This window comes from Glandiceps talaboti, chromosome 12, assembly GCF_964340395.1.
Source record: "Glandiceps talaboti chromosome 12, keGlaTala1.1, whole genome shotgun sequence".
Classification (NCBI taxonomy): domain Eukaryota; kingdom Metazoa; phylum Hemichordata; class Enteropneusta; family Spengelidae; genus Glandiceps; species Glandiceps talaboti.
Window position 1 is genome coordinate 2,083,842 of NC_135560.1, and position 16,680 is coordinate 2,100,521.

At 34.0% G+C, this 16,680-nt stretch overlaps 2 protein-coding genes across 2 annotated transcripts in view; one reads left to right on the top strand and one right to left on the bottom strand.

The window, feature by feature from the left end:
- LOC144442898 (asparagine--tRNA ligase, cytoplasmic-like) overlaps positions 1 to 4,671 on the bottom strand; it is a 39,459-nt gene extending 34,788 nt beyond the window's left edge. Inside the window, exons 1-5 of the mRNA XM_078132272.1 lie at positions 4,506 to 4,671; positions 2,480 to 2,571; positions 671 to 736; positions 440 to 532; positions 116 to 205 (exon numbers count right to left, since the gene is read on the bottom strand). Of these exons, the coding sequence (XP_077988398.1) occupies positions 116 to 205; positions 440 to 532; positions 671 to 736; positions 2,480 to 2,571; positions 4,506 to 4,536 (372 nt within the window). The 5' untranslated portion in view covers positions 4,537 to 4,671. The remainder of the gene's footprint in view (positions 1 to 115; positions 206 to 439; positions 533 to 670; positions 737 to 2,479; positions 2,572 to 4,505) is intronic.
- Positions 4,672 to 11,062: 6,391 nt separating this feature from the next.
- On the top strand, positions 11,063 to 16,653 carry LOC144443486 (translocon-associated protein subunit beta-like). The gene is made up of 5 exons (XM_078132974.1): positions 11,063 to 11,117; positions 13,131 to 13,291; positions 15,443 to 15,650; positions 15,954 to 16,031; positions 16,489 to 16,653. Exons 1-5 carry the CDS (start codon positions 11,085 to 11,087, stop codon positions 16,606 to 16,608), a joined length of 600 nt encoding a protein of 199 aa, XP_077989100.1. The 5' UTR covers positions 11,063 to 11,084; the 3' UTR covers positions 16,609 to 16,653.
- The last annotated feature ends 27 nt before the right edge of the window (positions 16,654 to 16,680 follow it).

Genomic DNA, 16,680 nt, shown 5'->3' on the forward strand with positions numbered 1-16,680 from the left:
TAACAGTGTGTGCTATACAGATACATGTACACATAACACTGTCTGCTATACAGATACATGTACATGTAACACTGTCTGCTTTACAGATGCACGTAACACTGTAACTATGTCTTACTGTTTTTGCTGCTGGTAGGTCAGGGTTTTCTTTGATACTTATTTCCTTTGCTTTCAGTAGATTCTTTTCACGTCTTTCTGCATCTTCAGCCTGCAATTTGTGTACACATAGCAAATATTAACCAGGTGTATCTGATAGTGTCTTCTTTAAATCTTTAAAACAATGAGACACTGAGCCTAGCATTCTTGAAATGTTATATGTTAGCATACATGTACAATCATCATCTATATATCTTTAATTGTAACACTGCAAAGTTAACCCTCTTCAAGTCAAGTTCATGTAAAAGATAATGGCTGTGGCAGTACATTAATAATATGAGTCTACCTCCTTCTTCTCTCTTTCTGCTGTCTTCCGTTGATCTCTAGCCCAGATTTTGTATATCTTCTTTCTTTGAGCAAGAGACAGGTCTTCCCATTGCTGCAAATAATATCAATAACAGTGGGATATGACTAATTTTCCAATGAAAGGTTCGTTGAACTAAAGAGACTAAAGAAATATTACAATATACTAAGTAAAGGTATAGGTGTAAAAAAATAAACAGACTGCCATACACACCTCTCCTTCCTTCTTGCTGTCAACACTTATCTTTGGAAAGGGTTCTTTGCCATAGTGCTTCATTGCCTGAAGATAGATCACATTTACACTTTGTGAGAAGAAATGTCTATGAAAGTGGTTCTGCTTTTCAATATAATGTGGTGATACAATGAATTACATGTATTTATACAAGTTTATTCAATGAATTACATGTATGTATACAAGTTTATACAATGAATTACATGTATGTATACAAGTTTATACAATGAATTACATGTATGTATACAAGTTTATTCAACAAATTACATGTATGTATACAAGTTTATTCAATGAATTACAAGTATGTATACGAGTTTATTCAATGAATTACATGTATGTATACAAGTTTATTCCATGAATTACATGTATGTATACAAGTTTATTCAATGAATTACATGTATGTATACAAGTTTATACAATGAATTACATGTATGTATACAAGTTTATACAATGAATTACATGTATGTATACAAGTTTATTCAATGAATTACATGTATGTATACAAGTTTATACAATGAATTACATGTATGTATACAAGTTTATTCAATGAATTACATGTATGTATACAAGTTTATACAATGAATTACATGTATGTATACAAGTTTATTCAATGAATTACATGTATGTATACAAGTTTATTCAATGAATTACATGTATGTATACAAGTTTATACAATGAATTACATGTATGTATACAAGTTTATTCAATGAATTACATGTATGTATACAAGTTTATTCAATGAATTACATGTATGTATACAAGTTTATACAATGAATTACATGTATGTATACAAGTTTATTCAATGAATTACATCTATGTATGCAAGTTTATACAATGAATTACATGTATGTATACAAGTTTATACAATGAATTACATGTATGTATACAAGTTTATTCAATGAATTACATGTATGTATACAAGTTTATACAATGAATTACATGTATGTATACAAGTTTATTCAATGAATTACATCTATGTATGCAAGTTTATACAATGAATTACATGTATGTATACAAGTTTATACAATGAATTACATGTATGTATACAAGTTTATACAATGAATTACATGTATGTATACAAGTTTATTCAATGAATTACATGTATGTATACAAGTTTATACAATGAATTACATGTATGTATACAAGTTTATTCAATGAATTACATGTATGTATACAAGTTTATTCAATGAATTACATGTATGTATACAAGTTTATACAATGAATTACATGTATGTATACAAGTTTATTCAATGAATTACATGTATGTATACAAGTTTATTCAATGAATTACATGTATGTATACAAGTTTATACAATGAATTACATGTATGTATACAAGTTTATTCAATGAATTACATCTATGTATGCAAGTTTATTCAATGAATTACATGTATGTATACAAGTTTATACAATGAATTACATGTATGTATGTATACAAGTTTATTCAACAAATTACAAGTATGTATACGAGTTTATTCAATGAATTACATGTATTATACAAGTTTATTCAATGAATTACATGTATGTATACAAGTTTATACAATGAATTCTGTAGACGTTTAGTGCCCAAGAAGTGCAATAATATTCAGTCCTGTATATGTATTGGATTCAGTAAATACTTATAAGATTGGTGAATAGTAATGTGCATTAATTTCAAGCCATGCCATTACTACATTCAATCTGTTTTCAGTATTCAATTTCAAAGATTGTAATATTCACTGATGGTTCTCCCAAACATTGAACATTCTAATGTTTTTTGGATACTTTCTTTGAGGAATATTGATGTAACTACCTGTAACACGGTTTTAAATGGCTTAGCTTCTGTACCATCTCCAGTATCATCATTTCCTTTGGTTTCTGACACATACAGAACAATACTGTCATCTGGTTAACAAATAAAGTACACTGTGTTATGGTACACAATATGACAAGCAGTGCCAGTTGGTATAAATTACAGTAACACTGTCAGTTTGCATCAGTTATTACTGACAGTGTGTCTTACACACATTGTAGTTTTAAATCATAATTTCACATGAAGAAAAATGGCTGATTCCAATGTCCATGCGTATATGTGTTAAAATAAACATGTCAGACTGAGAGTATATGCTACTAGTGTTGAAGACATGCATATTACATGCTGATTACTATGCAACAAATATGCAAATTACCATGTTATTTATATGTATATTTATATGCAAATTAGCCACCATCCTTGCAATCTATCAGGGGGGGGGGGGGGACTGTGGGGGAATCACCTAACACAATCTACAAAAGCTGATCATACCGCCACCTAGTGGTCAGAATTTCACCAAGACATCAAAAGGTTAATACTGAAAATACTTTGAACTGCTTGTGCGTTATAATGAAAAGGAGGAAAGTTGTGAAGAGCCAGGACTCAAACCCAAGACACTGTCATTAGACGAACACACTAACAACCATGTTACCCAGTCTGATGTCTACCGACTCTATATGTACCATCCCATCTAGCACACATACGATTGTAACATACAGTCTGATGTCTACCGACTCTATATGTACTATCCCATCTAGCACACATACGATATGTTGTAACATAGTCTGATACCTACCGACTCTACATGTACCATCCCATCTAGCACACATACGATATGTTGTAACATACAGTCTGATGTCTACCGACTCTACATGTACCATCCCATCTAGCGCACATACGATATATTGTAACATACAGTCTGATGTCTACCGACTCTACATGTACCATCCCATCTAGCGCACATACGATATATTGTAACATACAGTCTGATGTCTACCGACTCTATATGTACCATCCCATCTAGCACACATACGATATATTGTAACATACAGTCTGATGTCTACCAACTCGACATGTACCATCCCATCTAGCGCACATACGATATATTGTAACATACAGTCTGATGTCTACCAACTCGACATGTACCATCCCATCTAGCGCACATACGATATATTGTAACATACAGTCTGATGTCTACCAACTCGACATGCACCATCCCATCTAGCACACATACGATATATTGTAAATGCAACATACAGTACAGTCTGCAGAAGTGCAAATATCTTGACAAAGTATTCAAATTACCTTTATGTATTTCAAATTCTGAAATTTCATAAATAACAAGGAATAGTTAAAGACCCAAAATGCATTTTACATTTAAGTTGAGTATATTGTGTCGACAAAACAAGGATAAATATTTCAATGATGGGGAGGGGGTGTGGTCAATACAACACAATAACATCGGAACATCCAATGGTGAGAACAGACACTACACTAACCATTATAATGTTTTATTAATCATCCTAGGTACCTTCCCAGTTCAAAGCAAATATTCTTTCCTCACCGCAGTTTGTATGGCTGACAGTGACAGGCTAGAAATTAGCATATTCTGAATTCACGATATTGTTTCCCTGCAATACATCATTCATTCATACGATAGAACTGTTACTCGTTCCATAAAAATCCTATACTGCACTGTTAGTAGCTATATTTTTATTTATTGATTACACGTAACAAAACCCTGGGGATTTGTTAAAGGTACAAATAAAATAAAATTGGGAAAAAAAAAATCATAATAATAGCACTTATAGGCTTTTTTTATAATATGTCTCCTTGTTGCAATCTCCACATATCAAACCAAAGAAGGACATGCTGCAACAATACCGCAATACGCCTTCAAGAATGTGGTCAGAGAACAGATTTCCCAGTCGAAAAATTGAAAGTGTAATCTAGCCACCATGCACCACACTCGTGAAACTAGCCAGTCGAAGCCCAGAGACGATACCATATGTGAATGAAATCTTACCGACTGAAGTGCCTGATTTATCTCCATCCATGTTGTTTTTATGAACTTAAATACCGCTGTAAACACGGATCTATCAATGAATATTGGACTTTCAGTCGTCCGGCTGCTTGTGATGTAGCCCAGTGTTCGAGAGAGTTGACTTGTCGTGTGCGTGTCTTGCATCAGACGAACTACTTCCAACAATGCATTTGAACTTCCGGGTTAGTACAAAGTTGGTTTAGATGTACGCCCTCTATGGTTCATCAAATTGTACCACGTGAATGTCGGGTGTGAAAATGAAAAAATATAATACGTGATTAAACGACTTGTAACAATTGTTGAGCTTCTAGTTTCATCAAGGTTCGAATCGGCAATAGAATTCGAAGATCAACTTGAACCCGAAATACTCTCCAAAATCACTAACATTTTCAATATTGTTGCTAAATATTGTAGGCCATGACCCGGGGCACAGGGAGCTCAGGCTCAGTTAGTTTTGTTTACAAATACAAACAAACAAACAAACAAGTAAGCAAACAAACAAACAAACAAAACACAAACAAGTAAAAACAAACATACAAACAAATAAACAAGTAAACAAACAAACAAACAAACAAAAAAGTAAACAACCAAACAAACAAACAACAAGTAAACAAACAAACAAAATAAACCGACAAATGAGTAGATACATACATGAGTAAACGACAACAAACCAACGAACAAACAAACACTGCCCCCCCCCCCCCAAAAAAAAAAAAAAATGGTCACATATGGAGTGGGTTATTTCCATATGTGACCATTTCGGGGGGGGGGGGGGGGCAGTGTTTGTTTGTTCGTTGGTTTGTTGTCGTTTACTCATATATGTATCTACTCATTTGTCGGTTTATTTTGTTTGTTTGTTTACTTGTTTGTTTGTTTACTTGTTTTGTTTATTTGTTTGTTTACTTGTTTGTATGATTGTTTTTGATTGTTTGCGTTTTGTTGGTTTGTTTATTTACTTGTTTGTTTGTATTTGTAAACAAAACTAACTGAGCCTGAGCTCCCTGTGCCCGGGGTGGTATCATATCAGGCCAGCTCTTGTAGGAGTGTGTGGCTAGTGCTGGAAACCTCAGACCCCATTTTAGACCCATTTTGACCAAAAACCAATACCCCATTTTAGACCATTACAAGTTCTTAAAGAATAGACAAAATGCATTTTCCTTATAGGAAGCAACATTTTGGGGCAGTTATGATTTGGTAAAGGACAATGGACCACACTTTTAAATTTTAGATAGAGCGAGCAAAATCGAAAATGCAAAGTGGACCCTGTTTTAGATTCTTCAGCTCGAAAAAAACAGACCGGACCCCATTATAAACGAAATAGTCAGGTGGCTTAGCAACTTTTTTGTTACACGCCGGATAAAAGCACCAAATTTGGCATGAATGTTCCTTAGGACCTACTTATTGAATTTAGATTGGGAGCCCTTGTGAATATTTGCATAAATTTGCATAAATCAATAAAATTCAAAATGGCCGCCATCACTCACAAACAATCCCACTTTGCAGAACTTTGTGATGAAATAGAACCACCAAATTGGGTATGAGTGGTCTGGAGGACTTACTTATTGAATGTAGGAGTGCAGCCCTCCTGAATATTTGCATACGTTTGAATAAAATTAATGAAATTCAAAATGGCCACCATTATTCACAATCAATCTTATTTGCTGAGATATAGCATGTACTTTGCAGAACTGTGTGTTGAAATAAAAGCACCAAATTGGGTACGAGTGATCCTGAGGACCTACTTACTGCATTTAGAATGGGAGCCCTTGTGAATATTTGCAAAAATTTACATAAATCAATGAAATTCAACATGGCAGCCATCATTCTTAAAAATTCCATTGTTCTGCGATATACAATGTAGCATACTTTGCAGATCTTTTTGTTGAAATAAAAGCACCAAATTGGGTACGAGTGATCCTGAGGACCTACATATTACATTTAGAATGGGAGCCCTTGTGAATATTTGCAGACATTTGCATAAATCAATGAAATTCAACATGGCAGCCATCATTCTTAAAAATCCCATATTTCTGAGATATAGCATACTTTGCCTTTTTAATGAAATAAAAGCACCAAGTTGGGTATGAGTGATCCTGGGGACCTACTTATAGTATTTAGAGTGAGAGCCCTTGTAAATATTTGCAGACATTTGCATAAATCAAGAAATTCAACATGGTGGCTGTCATTCTTTAAAATCCCATTTTTCTGAGATATAGCATACTTTGCAGAACTTTTTATTGAAATAGATTGGGCATGAGTGGTCCTTAGGACCTACTTCTTGATTTTGGCTCAGGAGAGCTCTAAATGATTACATACATTCAGTAAAATCAAAAATGTTTGCTGTCACCCTTGAAAACTGTCATTTCTGGTCATGAAATATTTTGCATAACTTAATGAAATAAAGTGTCATTTTGTTTATACAAATATGTTACCTATCATTCACAATTATAAACGTTGCACTAATATTACCAAATTTCATTATTTTCATCATTTCTTGTACTATTTAATCAATACCTGGTCAGTTTAGCAACTACCTGTATTGTTTATGGTAGTGTAACATATACAGGTGTGCTATTGGCAAAACTTCTCTGTCTCATCGATCAAAGATACTTTCATAAGCCCTTATTCTTCTATTGGTATGTTTTGTAACATAACCCCTCCCTCATTAACTAACTTTCCTGATATACACTAGACTTGAGGTACAAGGGTGACAAAACACACACCTAGCCTATGTAACATCTTTAAGAAATGTACATTTTTGTTGTAGGAATGATAGTTCAGCAAAATAAATGTTAGTACATGTATATAGTATATTTGTGAATGACAGGTATCAGATTTATATGTTGAAAACAGCCTTTTATTTCACTATTCAATCACATGTAATATATGATTTTTACATTATCTAGGGAGAACGTTTGTGAGTTCATAGTGTTTGTTGATGAACTAAACAGAAAAGGCTGAAAATTGTGGCAGCCATTAATCTACATATTTTAAAAACTTGGCATATAAAAGAAATAGTAATGTGATAAACAATATTATTATTTCATACATATAAGCTATATATTAGCAGGATTAAGTGCACACTAATAGTATGGTTGGAAAAATCATTCTCACCCCCCCCCCAAAAAAAATAAATAAATAATAGAAATGCATTTAAAAGGGCTCACTGATTTGATGTTATCTTAGAAAAGCTAGTGATAGTAAGAAGAAAATTTGATTCAATTGCACATAGATAAGCTGCCAGCTTCTTGCCAGAATGTCTAGAAAATTCTTTCCTCAAGGCTAAACATTTTAAGAGGCCATGTTCTCTATCTATTGCAACAAATGTACCTTAACTCCTTGGTTAGTCTCATTATTGGCTAGATTATTGCTTTTGAATTTGATGAAAAGAAAAGGTCAGAAAAATGATAGAGCAATTACAATAAAATTGACATCAGTATATAAATGAAACTTTTATAGATTTATGATAGCACCCCTACTTTTCTGTAAAGATCTATTTATTAAAAACCTGGACCATAAAGCTTAATTGCATCTCTTGACCGTTTTTCAAGGAACTTTTAAAGCCTTCTCAACTTTTTAACTAAGTCAAATTAATGAATTTGATAGCAAATTCTCTGTCACAGTACCATCTACAGGATATAAAAAAAAATTCCTTCATGAAAGTTGTTCCAATGTTCCATGAGTAACTATGATGACATCCTCCATTGCAGTGACTAAGTGTAATATGAAGAAATTTGTAGACAAGGCTGAAGGTGTTCCAGATGCTCAAATGTACAAATAAAATTATCTGCCAACCATATTGCCTTCAAGAACCCTACTTCATCATCCAACTATTATTGAATGTGTGCAATTTCTGAAGAATTGACTTTGCACCAAAGAAAGGACTGATGCCTGGACTGAACTTAAGTAATAACCCCCCATCCAGCCAGATCCTATATAAAGGGGGGGGGGGGGGTATAACAATATTCATAAAGGGTTTGCTATAAACGAGGCAACACAGACGACATTTCTATTTGCTTGGCAATGCACATATTTGACTACTGCACATATATACATGTATTCTTCAGGGTGTGAGTAATAATGATGATTTGCATCCTATAAGGGACGATATATTGATTCGAAAACAAGTTATTGCAGATCTAAATGTGAATTATTGTAATCATATTTGTTCAAAGTATGATTCTGATTGTTGCAGGAATAAGATTTATATATTGACAAAAAAATTGTCTTCAAGAAGTGCTGCAAGTATGCTTTTTAGCAGACATACGAGTTTTCAAGAATGATAATGGCCATGTTTGAATCGTATTGATTTATCAAACCTTTACGTTCAAATTCAAGATCATTTTTCAACTACAATCAATGAATAGGTACTGGGGAACACTTGTGCCAAAATTAGGGTTATTATGTCTCCAATAAGTATACTTTTTTCCAGAAATATGAGATTTTAAAGTGTTGTGGCGGCCATTTTGAATTTTATTGATTTATGCAAATTTATGCAAATATTGAAGAGGGCTCCCAATCTAAAATCAATCAGTAGGTCCTAAAGAACATTCGTGCCAAATTTGGTGCTTTTATCCGGCGTGTAACAATAATCCTCAAAACTGGTGTTAAGCCACCTGACTAAAAGGGCTAGAAACGAACCCCCAAAGGGCGTACATATACGTATACTCAAATAAGGGCCGGAGTAGCCCCCGGAGACAAGACACCTACCTACCAGGGCCGTAGCCTGACCAAATTGCCGGGGGGGGGGGGCAGCACTTTGTCTTGGTGCAATCATGCATTTAAAATTTAGAAAGGTGCCAATTCACATAAATTTGCATACAATTTACATAATATATATTTTAGCATACGCAATTACATATCATAATAAAAAAATGCTGGTCAATGGGTAACCTAACCCATCACATTGGGTAGGTAGGTCGATTTATCTTTTCACAATGCCTGACAGGATGTAAAAACAAACCAGGTCGAGTTTAGATAGATCGCATTCAGTCTTCTTGATACTGTCTCTTGCAATTTGTCTGCATAGCTACAGTTAGGAAATGTACACAATATACGGTTAAACAAATGGTGTAGTTCCTCTCACTATCTCTTCTTAAAAAAATTAAAAGGCCCCGCCAAATGAAACTCAAGCATTATTTTAGCCACCCCTTCTGTCACCTACACTACAGTGGAGATCATATGTGATGCATAAGAGATAGCCAACTACAATAATACTCCGAACTCTAATTAGCTCTAATCTATACAGGGAGGTACTTAGCCAGACACCTTCCATCTTCTATTGGGAGAAAGACAATTATCACCTTGATTGCTACTGATTGGAAGGAGACAACTCCAAGGGTGAAAAAAAAAATGAAAAAAGACAGCGTAGGGGGATATTTAGAGGCATAAAATATTAAACCATAGACATAATTTAAAGTCTTACAATGCTTGAATATGGTAATAAAATACCAGAATTGAAACATTTATACCATGTATACTATTATCTGGAAGTGCATTTTTGTGGTTGTGGCAAAGCTGGAAGATATTTTGCGGATGTGCACTTTGTAAATGACTTCTCCTGAAGTTTAATTTGGTTCCAAAAAATCCCAAAGTAAAACATTTCAAAACTGTCAGACTTTTGATGACAAAACCACAAAACCGCAACAAGACGCTACAATTATTGCAGCTAGCCCAATGATAGCTCAGCCCACTCCAATGGTCGTAAACTTTGTTTGTACGCATCATCAGAGCCAAGTAACCACTGTATAAGATATTACATAATTTGGAATAGACTCAAAATTAATGTGTATTGTTACATGATCGAAATATTGAAATGTCGTTAATTTTGGGGGAAAAAATCCGAAGCCCGCATGAGGATATATTGCCCATCGTGTTTAGTAGTAGCCCGGAATACATGCAGATTTGATTTGGGTTTAGTAGTAGCCGGAATCCAAGCAGATTTGATTTTTTACACTGGCCTTTGATTGGCAAGACACATTGAATCCAGGCTAGTTTAGTAGATGATGAGTATTGTCCAGTCTATTATATTGAAAGGTTATTGAAAGTGGGATACGGCAAAATAAAATACACAACACATTTTTTTTAAATTATGACGAATCATCATGCTGTATGTAAAATTTTGAGAGTTGTTTACAATTTCTTTATTCAGTTTTTAGAGAATTACTTGCATTGTTACTGTTATGATTAACAGTAAATTTGTTAAATTACACTTTTTTTACGATACAATACCCACTGGTAGTTGTGTAATAGAGTTGTTGTTTATTTGTCCCTTAGGGAGTGAGATCCTCTTCCTACTACAGAACTACAAGATCAAACACAAACTATAGTCATTCTTGATTTTTAAATTAAAGCCATAAAATCACACGACAAATCAGGAACTGTGGACAAATGTAGTCTAATTAGGTACACAATCATTCCCTACACAGTCCCTAAAAGTAATACGTGTCATCATTGTACACAAATTACAACACAGAATGTTCAAGCTTGTCAACAGAGGGCGTGAGTAAAGTCAGGTGGTAGTCATGTGAGTAAGGTAACCAATCGCATGAGAGCATTCGCATGTCCCTCTTTGACCTCAAGCGTTCAGCCATGGTAAGTTCAATACACAGCGAACCTTTAAATTTCATCAAAAAGTCACCTGCATTCTGTGATCTGACGAAATGATATATCATTTTGGTGATGTGAAATACCTACTTGACAATCAGGGCGTTTTACATTTCCTAAATAAATCGTAATTAGGCAGTAATAAAGACGAATTGTGGAAGGCAATGAACATAGTCCCTAAAAGTAATACGTGTCATCATTGTTCAATAAATGTTGACTTCCGTGTAATAGCTCATCGGTGTTCCCTCTGTTTCAAACGTTAATTGTCTAAGTCATTTTACAGTTTTGATGACAGTATAGTGCGCTTTGAAGATGTTTCAGGAACTAGTAGTGTTTGTACTACGACTCGGTGTACCAATGCGTGTACAGTACAGATTAGACAATGGCAAGACAATATTACAATATGGTGGTAGTGATGGTGGGGTTGCCAGTTATAATGGGGTGGGGGTTAATTCAGCCTAAGATTGTAAAAGGAATAATAGATGTCAGACGGATAATTGTTATCCCTTCTTAAATGGAATGATGGTAACATATTTGTATACTTCAACAATAGAAAATTGTTCACTGAGTTGCCAGGAAAACAAATATATCCAAAATTACACCATCATAAACTTTTTCTGAAAAATGAAATTATACCTAATGCCGATCAAAAATCTAAACTACGATGTATGGGAAAATCATGACTTTACCAGAATTACATGTACATGTCTTCAGAGCATGCAAATTATTCTAAAATATTAATGGAGTTTCCAGTATTAAAGCTACAGGCTGGATAACACTTGTTTTCCATGAGTACAAAATGTAGGCCTTCAAGCCATATTTTAATTTCTTTATTAGTCCCCGCTGGACGAAGTCTGGGACGGGGACTTATGGATTGAGTTCTGTCCGTCCGGAGCCATTTCTTGGAGATGCCTGGACTAATTTTTTTTCAAACTTGGTACAGGGGCTACATAGTATGGCATACATATGCACGTCAATTTGTTTCATGATAAGATCCAATATGGCTGCCTAGCAGCCATTTTGTTTGCGAATTTTCCCTCTCCAAAACCATAACTCAGACATGCCTGAACAGATCTCATTCAAAGTTGGTAATAGGACAGTGTTCTATGACATACATGTGCATATTCATTGTTGTCATGATACGATCCAATATGGCTGCCTGGCAGCCATTTTGTTTGTGAATTTTCCATGTCCAAAGCCATAACTCAGACAGGCTTGAACAGCTCTCATTCAAAGTTGTATTAGCACAGTGTCCTATGACATACATGTGCATATCCATTTTTGTCGTGATACAATCCGATATGGCTGCCATTTTGTTGGTGCAGTTTTCATGTCCGAAGCCATAACTGAGAGATGCTTGAACAGCACCTGACCCATCCTTTATTGTTGAATGGTTTATTCCATCACATCATCTTGAAGAGTAGGCATGTCCCATGTCCAACAAGGAGACACAACATGAGTAGGCATGTCCCATGTCCAACGGGCAGACACAACATGTCTAAGTCTGTTTGATTTAGGTTCACAAGTGTTGTTGCGTGATCAGAGTAGTGATATCAAGAAAATGACAACATAAACTGCCAATGTGAGGGAATGATCAGAGGCCAATGTGAGGGAATGATCAGGATGTGATTCCTGCATTACACAAAGCACAGCAGTGGCAATTACAGATATATGTGTCATACTGCTATATCTCAAAGATGTAGACCGACAGATCAGCCATTTGCCAAAGGGCAGGCTACTAAGCCCAGACTGGTGACTGATTACATCATTAAAGTCTCTCAAAGATGGGGCTTATGCTATTATAAACAGTTTATTTTTATTAGTGTTCATGAGTAAATTTACCCGAGTTCCTTGGTATTTCCTAAAAAAACTATTAGATAGTTTTGAGGTATGAAAAGCTAGTTTGACCATCTTCCCCTTTTTAACAAGTACAATCTCAGACCACCAAAAGTCTTGATTTTTAGAGCATATGGATACTGATTTTTTGTTTTATTCTTTCAGGTGCGGTTTACAGTAATTATTAGTCTATTGTTGCTGGCAGGAGTAGGGTACTCAGAGGACACTGGTGCCAGACTTTTAGCATCCAAAAACATACTGAATCAATGGCTTGTAGAAGGGAAAGACTTGACAGTAGCTTACAATATATATAATGTTGGATCAAGGTTAGTTTTCACTTCTATAACTAACATAGTATGTGAGATACCTTGATAGTAACTATTACTAACACAGTATTTGAAATACCTTGATAGTAACTATTACTAACATAGTATGTGAGATACCTTGATAGTAACTATTACTAACATAGTATTTGAGATACCTTGATAGTAACTATTACTAACATAGTATTTGAAATACCTTGATAGTAACTATTACTAACACAGTATGTGAGATACCTTGATAGTAACTATTACTAACACAGTATTTGAAATACCTTGATAGTAACTATTACTAACATAGTATGTGAGATACCTTGATAGTAACTATTACTAACACAGTATTTGAGATACCTTGATAGTAACTATTACTAACATAGTATTTGAAATACCTTGATAGTAACTATTACTAACATAGTATGTGAGATACCTTGATAGTAACTATTACTAACACAGTATTTGAAATACCTTGATAGTAACTATTACTAACATAGTATGTGAGATACCTTGATAGTAACTATTACTAACATAGTATGTGAGATACCTTGATAGTAACTATTACTAACACAGTATTTGAAATACCTTGATAGTAACTATTACTAGCATAGTATGTGAGATACCTTGATAGTAACTATTACTAACATAGTATGTGAGATACCTTGATAGTAACTATTACCAACACAGTATTTGAGATACCTTGATAGTAACTATTACTAACATAGTATGTGAGATACCTTGATGGTAACTATTACTAACACAGTATTTGAGATACCTTGATAGTAACTATTACTAACACAGTATTTGAGATACCTTGATAGAAACTATTACACAGTATTTGAGATACCTTGATAGAAACTATTACTAACACAGTATGTGAGATACCTTGATAGTACGGTAACTATTACTAACACAGTATTTGAGATACCTTGATAGTAACTATTACTAACACAGTATGTGAGATACCTTGATAGTAACTATTACTAACACAGTATTTGAAATACCTTGATAGTAACTATTACTAACATAGTATGTGAGATACCTTGATAGTAACTATTACTAACATAGTATTTGAGATACCTTGATAGTAACTATTACTAACATAGTATGTGAGATACCTTGATAGTAACTATTACTAACACAGTATTTGAAATACCTTGATAGTAACTATTACTAGCATAGTATGTGAGATACCTTGATAGTAACTATTACTAACATAGTATGTGAGATACCTTGATAGTAACTATTACTAACACAGTATTTGAGATACCTTGATAGTAACTATTACTAACATAGTATGTGAGATACCTTGATGGTAACTATTACTAACACAGTATTTGAGATACCTTGATAGAAACTATTACTAACACAGTATGTGAGATACCTTGATAGTACGGTAACTATTACTAACACAGTATTTGAGATACCTTGATAGTAACTATTACTAACACAGTATGTGAGATACCTTGATAGTAACTATTACTAACACAGTATTTGAGATACCTTGATAGTAACTATTACTAACACAGTATGTGAGATACCTTGATAGTAACTATTACTAACACAGTATGTGAGATACCTTGATAGTAACTATTACTAACACAGTATTTGAGATACCTTGATAGTAACTATTACTAACACAGTATTTGAGATACCTTGATAGTAACTATTACTAACACAGTATTTGAGATACCTTGATAGTAACTATTACTAACACAGTATGTGAGATACCTTGATAGTAACTATTACTAACACAGTATTTGAGATACCTTGATAGTAACTATTACTAACACAGTATTTGAGATACCTTGATAGTAACTATTACTAACACAGTATTTGAGATACCTTGATAGTAACTATTACTAACACAGTATTTGAGATGCCAATTTCAAATATTGTGTGAGAGACTGATAGAGAAAGATTAGTGTCATAATCACATGATACTCGTATAATGTGCATAATACAAAAGTGTGATAAAAGTTTGAAGTTATCTGAAGTTTTAGTGCAGTGTAGTATATTTACATATTTTTGCCAGTACAGATTTTATTTCTCTATGTTCATGACTGTTGCTAAGCAACTTTACATCATGGTGTTAGGCTAGCAATCAAGAAAAGTGTTATATCTTCAAGATGTTTTAATTATCATATATCTCCTTATTTCCAGTGCTGCTCTCAATGTTGAACTCAAAGACGATACATTTCCAACAGCCGACTTCCAGACTGTCAGTGGTAAATTCGTGGTAAGCTGGGACCGTATTGCACCTGGTAGCAACATGTCACACACACTTATAGTACGCCCTCTTACAGCTGGATTCTTCAACTTCACATCAGCAACAATCACATATACTCCTCAAGAGGGTTTACAGCCCCAGGTGAGTAGTTGTACAAAGTAGCCAACCTTATTACTGACTGTATAACAAATATTGAAGGTTACTCTTTTCATACAGCTGAAAAATTGTGATGTATATATCTGTGATATCTGTGTAAACCATGTAAAAAGCATCTGTACAATGTAACTTAGTTCAATAGAATATACAAAATGTATATTAAATTGTGGTAGGACAGTCTTAATATATCACATTTATAGGATGAGTGTGTTGTTCTATATATAGTGAAATGTGGAAGTAAATTAAAATACCATACCTATCTCACCAGTTTTCATTTCTTCTACCTAGGTTGGATATACTAGCGCACCAGGTGAAGGAGGTATCATGGCGCTCAGAGATTTTGACAGAAAATTTTCACCACACTATGTAAGTATATATTAACAATTAAAAGAGAGAGAGAAGACTGTGCAGATGCAGAGAGATTAATATTATTTTATAACAATAACTTTTAGGGTAGGACTATAGAGAAAGTAGGAATGTGATGTGAAGTGTATGAAACCATTTTAACTGTAGATAGGAGCATGTAGCCCTCAATAAACAAAATACTACATGTAGCCCTCAATACAAAATACTACATGTAGCCCTCACTACAAAATACTACATGTAGCCCTCACTACAAAATACTACATGTAGCCCTCAATACAAAATACTACATGTAGCCCTCACTACAAAATACTACATGTAGCCCTCACTACAAAATACTACATGTAGCCCTCACTACAAAATACTACATAGTTATTGATAAATGGTTAGCCCCTTCAGTAGTTCTGAGAATAGTAATGTTGGATTTTTCATAACTTTTCATTGTTTTTTTACATTCCAGATGGACTGGGGAGCATTTGCAATAATGACTTTACCATCAATTGGAATACCATTTATGCTGTGGTACAGAAGTAAATCAAGATATGAACACGTACTTGACAAAAAAAACAAGAAACACTGACAATTTCATCAGCCATGTCGTGTACTTTTTGGAGATGAAAATAATAAACCTTTTGTTTTTTAAAAGACAAAT